Here is a 10,671-nt window from a genome sequence, read left to right on the forward strand (position 1 = left end):
CCTGCTTGAGGCCATCCATGGTTAAAGTGACACAACCCACAGATTGATTGGTCTACCGGAAGGGTTACTACTTGGAGTACATTCTGCCCTTTCTCCTGACTTGTCTGCACCCCAGTCCATTCCAGAACCCCCAGACCTGTCTTCTGTACCTCCAGAATATCACGGTCTAGCTCCTGTACTCAGCAAGCAAACCCCCCTCACTGCCACCTCATTGGCCTTACGATTGTACTATCAAGCTTCAGCCTGGAGCTCCTCTTCCTAGTAGCAGGTTGTATAACCTCTCTCGCCTTGAGCAAGAAGCCATGGAGGAATACATCCAGGACTCACTGGCTGTCGGACATGTCAGGCCTTCTTCCTCTCCGGTGGGAGTTGGATTTTTCTTCGTCAAGAAGAAGGACGGATCACTGAGGCCATGCATAGACTTCCGTGGGTTGAATAGCATCACCGTCAGGAATAAGTATCCCTTGCCACTCATCAGTTCTGCTTTTGTCCCCTCCATGGTGCCACAGTATTTACTAAACTGGACCTCCGGAATGCCTACCACCTTGTCTGCATCAGAGAGGGAGACGAGTGGAAATCGGCTTTCAACACACCACTTGGACATTTTGAGTATCTTGTTATGCCTTTTAGTCTCACTAACACCCCGGCTGTTTTTCAGGGCCTGGTGAATGATGTCCTGAGGGATGTCATTGGGTGTTTTGTTTTTATCTATGTGGATGACATTCTTATTTATTCGAAGGACATGGAGGCTCACAAGCAACACGTCCACCAAGTTCTCCAAAGGCTATTGGAGAATAAGCTATTTGTCAAGGCTGAGAAATGTGAGTTTTATGTTTCCTCAGTGTCCTTCTTAGGTTACATTATTGCTCAAGGTGAGCTACGAATGAACCCTGCCAAGGTTAGGGCAGTCAAGGAGTGGCCTGTGCCCATGAATCTGAAGCAGTTACAGCGTTTTCTGGGGTTTTCCAATTTTTATAGACGATTAATCCGTGACTACAGTCGTTTGGCAGCTCCTCTCACCGCTCTCACCTCAACCTCCACTACATTCCACTGGTTCCCTGAGGCAGAGGCAGCTTTCCAGAAACTCAAGTACCGCTTCACTTCTGCTCCAATCCTGACCCAGCCAGACCCAGAACTCCAGTTTGTCCAACACTGGGGTAGGTGCACTTCTGTCACAACGTTCTCCCGTGGATCAGAAACTCCATCCTTGTGCCTTCTTTTCCCGCAAGCTCTCACCTGCAGAGAGACATTTTGACGTTGGCAACAGGGAACTCTTGGCTGTTAAGCTGGCTCTTGAGTAGTGGTGTCACTGGTTAGCGGGTTCAGTTCTTCCCTTCATTGTGTGGACGGATCATAAAAATCCAGACCGCCAAACGGCTCAACTCTCAGCAGGCCAGATGGGCATTCTTTTTTGGAAGTTTCAACTTCAAACTCACTTATCACCCTGGATCTAAGAATATTAAGCCCGATGCTCTCTCTCATCAGTTCACCGCAGACAACAAAAGTTCCGAGCCTGAGACCATCATGCCATCCTCCTGCACCGTTGCTGCATCTAAACCAGTCTGATCCTAGAAACAGCCCTTGTACGGATCTGTTTGTGCCATTCTACTCACCTCACCTGTCACCCTGGCATGAACCGAACAATCGCCTTCCTGCGTCAGTGATTTTGATGGCCCACCATGGAGAGAGACACTCGGGAATTCATATCATTCATATCAAACCTTCACCAAACCTACATCTGGTCTTCTTCGTCCTCTTCCCATACCTAGTCGACCCTGGTCACACATTGTGTTGGACTTCATCACTGGGATTCCCCCATCTAATGGTAACTCAGTCATCCTCACTATTATTGACCGATTTTCTAAAGCAGCTCACTTCATTCCCCTCTCCAATCTTCCGTCCTCCAGGGAGATTGCGGATCTGCTGGTATCCCATATTTTACGACTGCATGGCATCCCTAGCGACATTGTTTCTGACAGAGGTCCCCAGTTCACTTCCCAGGTTTGGAGAGCCTTCTGCACAGCTCTGGGCATTAAGGTCAGCCTTTTATCTGGTTATCACCCCCAGACCAACGGTCAGACTGAGCAGGCCAACCAGGAGTTGGAAACTGCTATACGCTGTGTTACGTCAACTAACACTTCCTCCTGGAGTGCCCAGCTACCCTGGGTGGAATATGCCCACAACACCCTCATCAACGCCTCATCAGGTATGTCTCTGTTTGAGTGTGCTCTGGGTTACCAACCTCCCTTGTTCCCTGATCAGGAGGTTGAAGTAGCGATGCCCTCAGTCCAGGACCACATGCGCCTCTGTCATCGCACTTGGAGGAGGGCCCGGGCTGCCCTTCTTCGTGACTCCACCAGGAACCAATCTAAGGCTAACCGTCATCGTGCTGCGGCTCCAGTCTACACTCCAGGCCAAAGGGTATGGCTTTCTTCGAAGGACTTGCCTCTCAAAGTGGTGTCGAAGAAACTAGCTCCCCGATTCATTGGTCCCTACGAGATTGATCATGTCATAAACCCCTCTGCTGTCCATCTTAAACTCCCCGACTCTCTCAAGATTCACCCTACCTTCCATGTGTCACTAATCAACCAGTCTGCTCCAGTCCTTTGTTCCCTCCTGCAGCTGCTCCTCCACCCCCTCGTCTGATCGACAACCATCCTGCCGATACGGTCCGGCGGCTGTTGGATGTGCGCCGTCAGGGCCATGGGTGGCAGTATTTGGTGGACTGGGAGGGATACGGGCCAGAGGAGCGTAGCTGGTGCCCCGTCGTCAAATTTTTAATCCCCCCTCTTAAAGGATTTTTACACCTCAAGCCGGGTCGTGCGCCAGGTGGCGTCCAGGGGTACTGTCACATCTGCTCCCACTACACCCTCTGGTGTCCATCCGGTGGTGTCATAACCTTCAGTTCTCCCCCTGTTTCTCTCTCTCTCTTGTGTGATTGTGTGGTTGGAGACAGGTGTGCTGGAGCCAGAGCAAATCCCCACCAGCTGCATATCGTCCCATAATCAAGACATCTACTTAAACTAATTTCTGCCATCTCCAAGCTTCCAGGTCGTAATCTCTGATCATACTGCTCTGTCTCCGGCTCCTGTCTCCTGTTCTACATTTCACCACCAACCACCTGCTCTGGATATTACTCACCACCATCACCTTGGATTCCCCTCAGGACTTGTTCCCCTGTTCCTTGCTGCCAACTACAACCTCACTCTACACTCCTAATTATTGCCACTCATCTGAGCATTCCCGGTTCTGCACTCCCCATTGGCTGTGTTCAATAAACATTTTGTACATTCATCCCGGTTTCCTCTGCTGAGTCCGCTCTTGGGTTCCCCCCTTCGCTTATCGTAACATAAGCAGTGGGTAGGCAGGTAAGGTAGGAGAGGGGACTCTTTAACTTTAACTTTCTTAGCTTTGGTTCCATCCAGACCCTTTTCCCCACATTACCGTGTTAAGGAAATAAATTACCTGTAAACGGTAATATTCTCTGCCTCTGTCATCCTTACCCGCATCTACAATTACATGCCTCTTTCACTCCACTGGGAGTGGAGTGTAGCAGGGTGTTGCGTTCCCTCTTCCAAGAGGCATACGTAACACTCTCTGTGTTACTGCATAAGGTTTTGAGCAGGAAACTCTGGCTTTACACACATGCACATCAGTGCAAGGAAGCACACACACACGCCCACACACACACACACACTCACACTCACACTCACTCACATTGTCCAGATGATGTTCGGTTGGGGGACTCCCTCGACCAGGCAGCTGAGGGAGACATTGGTCTCTGGTCCGGCCATGACTTTCTTCACCTCCTCATGGATCTTCACTGTGGGAGGAACTACAGCAGAAGGGTCAGAGGAGACATTATTTATTATAGTCAACAACAACACACACCTAATCGTCTGGTCTATACAGAGTTTGTACGAAATAAAGATCCTAAAATATCCCTTATTCCCTCCTTTACTTTGAGTAACCCCACCATTGACGAAGATGGAGATGACGTGCTTTTTGAAAATGGGCCGGTCCTTGATTTTAGCCTCACAGGTATATGATCCGCGATCCTTCCTGCTGATGTTGTTGATCTGTAGGGAGTTGTCTTTCAATCTTGTGATCCGACCTGCTGGGAGCAAAAGACAGCAACAGGGAAAAGAAAGATCAGCGTCAGGAACACGTTCTGTCTGCTTAATCATCAATATATCCAAGCTTCAAAAAGCAATCACGCTCTCTAAGGTTGTCAATGGTGACGTGCACATGAAACAGGGTCAGGGATTGTATGATGGTTATTTTCAGTGTGTTTTGTCCCTCTGGAGAAAGAAGACAGATTGAATCAGATGTTTCCCGGGGGAAGAGTCTGGAAAACATCACTCGATTTGATGGCAAATTGGATGAGCCTATGAGCTACGTGACCCCTTCTGCCCCTCAACCGCGTGTTCACCACCGCCACCTCTCCATCGGTCACAGGCAGGCAGGCAGCAGTTAGTGCGAGGAACTAGGAAGCTAAGAGACCCCCATACCACATGAACAATCAGAAGCGAGGGTACCCCTCCTACCGTCAGAGTGCAGTTTCTGATGGTCCCTCTCCCAGTTGACTTCCACCGCCGGCTTGCCAGTGACCACGCAGGTGATGACCACATCTTGACCCTCCAGGAACTCATGGTTGGTCGGTGTTTGCCCAAAGGATGGCGGCTCTGGGTGAGTTGAGAGAGGGATGGAGAGTGTGAAAGGGTCATTGTGTGTGTGTTTGGTTTTCCTATCTTCAAGGAAAATTTCACCGGTCCCCACAAGGAAAAATGGGTTATGGGTTATGGGTTGGGGGTTTGGGGTTAAGGTTAGGATTAAGGAACATTTCACCGTTCCCCACAAGGAAAAAGGCTATTTTAGGCTTAGGGGTTAGGTTTCGGGTTAGGAATTGAGTTGGGGGTTTGGGGTTAAGGGTTAGGGTTAGGGGTCAGGGAAAACAAGGATACCTTAACAAACGTGTGTGTGTGTGTGACAGGGATATGAGCTATGTGGTGTCTTTGATCTTGTAAGACAACACTAATTAGCTCAATACTCAAACAATACGAGAAATACCCTTCAACACTGACTCTTGGTCATATTATCCAGGTGAAAAGTTTTACTTGAAACATCTTACCATAGACAAAGATGGCATAAGATACATAATCTCTGTGGCCTGTGTCAAATTCACAGAGGCATGTGTACCGTCCTGCATCCTCTATCTTGACATTCCTGATGAACAGTTTTGACGATGTTTCATCCACTTTCTCAACCAGGTCATCTTCAGCATCCTCTCCATCTTTCTGCCAGGTGATGTCTCCTTCCCCACCAGCTAAGAGGGTTTATGTGTAATTGTGTGTATCATATATTACTATTTTGTTAAGGATATATAAATTCATAAACTGCATATGCCAGTGTACTTCAATATGCAGAAGACACTCTACCCTTTACATTTTCTGCATTATATTGTATTTGTTCAACCATGGTAAGATGTTGCTCTTATGGAAATGCCAGAACATTGTACCAACCTTTGCAGAGGAGCATGGCATTCTCACCCAGCAACAAATCTGGTTTGCTGGTGATGATTTCCATTTTGGCCTCTGACACAGTGAGGAAGAAGAGCAATATTAGAACAACCTTTCAGGCACCTAACAGTAACACCACTTGAAACTTCTATATTCTGGAATAACTATTGAAATGGAGAACCTAGAGCCAAACATTTGGGCCTGCCTATCGAATTGACTAAGAATACATCATGTGATTAATCAAATACCACCAAATCACACCTGTCGTGTATGTTCTACACTGTATCTCTGCTAGACTGTGACGATACACTCACCAACACTATACATTTAAAAGAGAGATGATTGATTTGTTTGACAGTTGATTGATTTGACCTGGGACACCTGCAGAAGGGGAGAGGTCTCAATTGCTCCTGTCAACGCTGAAGCCCTGCAGACTGCCATCAGCCATCAGACAGAGCATGTGTGTACCGTATTGTCCTACTGTTTTACTGGAGATAGTAAGTTAGGCCTATAAATAGGCTCCTAGGAACTAATTGCAGCACGCTGACAGGCGACCAGGAAAAGACCAGCAGGGAACTTGGCAGTGGTGTGCTTCATGAGCAGCACACTATTCCTTCCTGTACTGAGGCAGAGACAGGCTGCATGGCTGTGGCTGAGAATGGCTCTATGGCTGTGGATGAGACAGGCTCTATGTCTGCGCCCCAATTCTCTTATATGGCCACATCTCCTTCCCCTCATAACTTACTTTCTTTCTGTCCTTTGTCTGTTGGCCACTGAAAAGTGAAATGGTTGGATAGATTTCCAACCATTTGCTTTCCTTTCCCCTATCATCAATTTGGGTGGAGAACAAGGTCGGGGGGCTCTTGGAGCCAAAACTAAATTACAGCAGAGGGAAGATATAGCCTTAACAATCACAGCTGGGTTAATTAGGATGACTTTAGATGTCGTGGAATTATAATAAAAGTAGTTAGTTGGCATCTCTTTTTCGGCATTTTAAAGAGCACTGCCAAATTATGGGCTGGGACGGATTCAGAAAGCATTTATCTGTTATTACAATTCAGCCTCAGGAACAGATGAGCTTGGACATTGCTCTGGGTACACCTCACACTGATGAAACTCAGTAGAGATATATTTTTATTCTCTTTCTTTATTCTATTTTTTTAACATATGAGATGACCAAACTCAGTATTCTCTCCTATGTCCTAGCATTCGGAATGCTGTATAGTTGTAGTACCACATTCATATACATGAGGAATGTGTTGAAAGAGCTATATATTGTACATGTAGGGAAAATTGGCAAGGAAAATGTTCACTTTAGTTAGCTCTGAATCCCTTAGATAAGATTAAAAAAACATGTCAATGACAAGTAAGACAAACCAGTTCAGTGCATCTCATGACAGAACACAAACTGTGGACCATGTTCCCTATGAGGAGAACCATACAGATGTAGGATCTTAATTTGAGCCAGTTTGCTACAGCAGGAAAATAATCCTGCAGCAACAGGAAATTTGCATTATTATGTGGATTATAATGAATTTACATTTTTGTAGGGGTTGATAAATGTATCTTAAGGGAAATCAAGTCTGAAATTTCAAAGTGGAAATTTTAAACACACACCAAGTTTTAAATGTCCTACATCACAGGAAGGTTCTCCTGCATCAGGTTGATCAAATTAAGATCCAACATTTGTAGCAGTGATAGATCATCAGATATAAGCTATACCAGCTCTGATATACTATTTTTTAATATATATATATTAATATATTGGATATGGATAAATTAAATTTCTGCCGATGGTTTTAATGAAGAAAGTCATTAAGCTGAAGCATGAATACCACATATTCAAAGAAATGAACTCCAACAGTGACATTTTTTGTCTATATACGTCTACATTATTTAAACTGTAGGCAAATCCATATAGACAACTAATGAACAAATAAACAAATAAATAATCGAATAAATACAATTAAAAACAAAAAATAGTCCCACTCCCAACAAATATAAAAGTAGGCCTAATTAATATGATTATTTATATAAATATTCAAGCCTTGAAGAAGTGTTTAGGATTTTGTATTCTTACCTGAAAAACCAAGGACCAATATTATGGAACACATTCTCAAGATTAGCATCGATTCAGCCATTTCTACCTCAACGTTGTCACTATCCTCAATGAATGGATCGATGTAGTCCTTGACACCTGCTGCATGCAATTGCGCGCGAAATACAACAGTGGTGGAAACATGTGTTTCATGCTTTTATAGGCAAGAGGTGAGAACCAGGGAGACAGACAGGGACCCCACAATCTCTTAAATCTCTGCACGCCCCCCTCCCCTGCTGCCTATCCACACCCCTTAACATTTTTGATTCAGATCATCCACCGGGGAAAACGAATGCTCGAAAGTAGCCTTCCCTACCCTATCAGGCGCCACCGCAGCCCGCTGCCTCCCCTCCAAAACACCGTATAAAAGGAACTCCGCACTCCCCCAGGGACCAGATGGAAGAATATATTTTTATCACTCGACTCCATCAGTTTTAGTTAAGGAGCAAGTTCATCTGAATTCCAAATGGGATGAAATTAAGCTATGCAAATAAAACATGTATTCTTGATTTAGTAAATCTTTTTCGTTTCTTGACTACATTTTTCTGTTCCCATAATTGCTGTTTGTAGAAAATGTCACACTTTTTGTCCGATTTCTCTGGAAAGCTCATGCAAAATGTTGATAATTTATGTTCTCAGCATAAATAACACTAGGTAAAAAAGAGAAAATAATACAATCAAAGTAGCTGAAATTACAGTGTGCCATGAATGGAAAGATAATGTCTCAGAATTTTAAAAAATCCAGATGCAGCGATTGTACATAGTTGCGCTTATTTTATGGAGAGTACTTATTTAATTATCCAACTCCAAAATAAACGGCTACTTGTGCGCTGCACAAGGTATAGATTCGTTTCACACTGCAGTAATTCTGACATAGCTGAGAGGTGCAGTATGAGACGTGATAAATTGACCATAGGCCTTATTTTTTATATTTCTTTAGGGAGCGCAACAATAAGATTTCTCCGGGGACATGAAAAATGATAGGAGAGCAGCACACTCTATGAGCTCAGATGTAATAATTTAATAACCTAATATCCAACGTTTCGACAGACAACCTGTCTTCATCACGATACTTTTCTCCGGGGGCATACCCAGCCAATGAGATATTGTGCTTCGTTAACCAGGTCCTCTGCCAGAACAGCTGAGTTAAACAATTGATGGAATGTCAAACAACTGATATATGGACGCCCATCCTTAAATACAGAAAAGTTACAAGAATATATATATATTTTTTACTCATGATGAAGTAAAACATGAAAACATGTTTTTAATTTGTTTAAAAACCGACTAAATTTCCAAATAAAAAGCCATCAATGTGAGGGCATTTAATATTTTTTTCATCTAACTTTGAACTTAAATCCAATGACATGGTGACATTTTTTGTTTCAAGTTGAATTCACATTAGTTGACAAATCAACTAAATGTAAATTAAAGCTAGACTTTGAACTGACTTCTGTGCCCAGTAGCATCATTCACTTCAAATGTAGAGTTAAAAGGAGATTATGTACACACATTTCCAGTATAAATCTTGCACCGCATCTTCCCCTTTGATTGTGGACATCCTGGAAACTAGGGCATGGTGTTTATCGTAAAATGAGCATGAAGGTCATTTGGGACGCAAATTAAGTATTTTTCCACAAAATCCTATGAAAACACAGTTCAGTTTCAAGCCAAGCAGGACACCTACGTGCTCTTCGTCTTGGTACAAGACTAGTCTATATAAGGTGCACACTCACATACTCATATAGGTTAAAGCATGGGCCTGTCACTCTGGCATGACAGCTATCTAACAAAAACTGTGGTAGGTGATATAATCACAGCTTAGCAACCAATATCTGAGCTTCACACACACACACACACACAACACACACACACACACACACACACACACACACACACACACACACACACACACACACACACACACACACACACACACACACACACACACACACACACACACACACACACACACACACACACACACACACACACACACACACACACACACACACACACACTCCAACAGCATCGTCACCCTCCTTTTATCTGGCCCGCCACCCAGTAGGAGCTCAGTATCACTCCAGTGTTCTCAACCAGGCCGCCACACCTCTGAAGCCATATCATCATATCAGCCATGGGGCCCCAGTGCTAGCCAGCCCTTCCCAGCACCTCGATGCTGATAGTGAATCAATCGCAGGCTCCGGACCGTGGTCCACTCAGCCATTGGAGACCCAGCCCTTCCATCAGGGCCAACTATCACAGCGATTATCAACAGCCTCTCATTTTCTCTCATTATAGGGGAGCGTGCTCTTTATGAAAGTTGGCACACAACGGGGTAAAAGTGGCGGTCCCAGCTGTGATTATCTTTGTTCCCTCCTCCTCTCTCTTCTTTTCTCACTCCTCCTTCTTGTCATGTTCATCCCTTGATTCAGAGAAGCACAGGGACGTTTGGCAATGCAGCTAGCTACCAAAACCACTATCCTTTTAGGTGAAAGGATATGAACTAGCGCTGACTGAGAAGACAAATACATACAAAAATAAATATGTTTAGCTGAATTATCTTGGGTCCAGATCTTAGTTGATGAGTAAGTCAAATACCATTAGTCTCAGGTGACAATGGCTAGTCAAGGCACACTCCTCAAAACAAGGACCCCACACCCTCATGTTTTATGGATGCCACAGTCCCCAAAGTGTAGACCAGTCACGGTTTCCTTCTTTGTCCTCCTCTCCTACTGGTAAACAAACAACGGCCAGATAACCAATGGGATGTTGTTTTGGTGCCAGAATTGCAACGCTGGTTTAGATAATAAAAACACAAATACCACCACTCACATACTGTGCACTGTGCGCACACACACATTCTTAACAGAAACCCCGGATGTGAGGAGACACTGCAGGAAATTGGGACAGACGTCAAAGGGCTCTCGTGACATTTAAGGGCTACACACCAGAGGAGGCTGGTGGGAGGAACTATTGGAGGACGGGCTCATTGTAGTGCTGGAATGGAATACATATAACATTATCTGCTGAGCAAATTGGCCCTTGTATTAC

At 44.7% G+C, this 10,671-nt stretch overlaps 1 protein-coding gene across 7 annotated transcripts in view; it reads right to left on the bottom strand.

The window, feature by feature from the left end:
• The window catches only part of LOC118364083 (neural cell adhesion molecule 1-like), a 38,065-nt gene extending 30,294 nt beyond the window's left edge, over positions 1-7,771 (bottom strand). The window contains exons 1-6 of one of the 7 annotated variants that reach the window (XM_052489922.1): positions 7,600-7,771; positions 5,523-5,594; positions 5,132-5,326; positions 4,548-4,685; positions 3,962-4,117; positions 3,718-3,835 (exon numbers count right to left, since the gene is read on the bottom strand). In XM_052489922.1, the coding sequence (XP_052345882.1) occupies positions 3,718-3,835; positions 3,962-4,117; positions 4,548-4,685; positions 5,132-5,326; positions 5,523-5,594; positions 7,600-7,660 (740 nt within the window). In that variant the 5' untranslated portion in view covers positions 7,661-7,771. The remainder of the gene's footprint in view (positions 1-3,717; positions 3,836-3,961; positions 4,118-4,547; positions 4,686-5,131; positions 5,327-5,522; positions 5,595-7,599) is intronic. The other 6 variants (XM_052489921.1, XM_052489924.1, XM_052489919.1 and 3 more) reach the window with 6 other exon arrangements.
• Between the last annotated feature and the right edge of the window lie 2,900 nt (positions 7,772-10,671).

This window comes from Oncorhynchus keta, chromosome 31 (assembly GCF_023373465.1).
Source record: "Oncorhynchus keta strain PuntledgeMale-10-30-2019 chromosome 31, Oket_V2, whole genome shotgun sequence".
Lineage (NCBI taxonomy): Eukaryota > Metazoa > Chordata > Actinopteri > Salmoniformes > Salmonidae > Oncorhynchus > Oncorhynchus keta.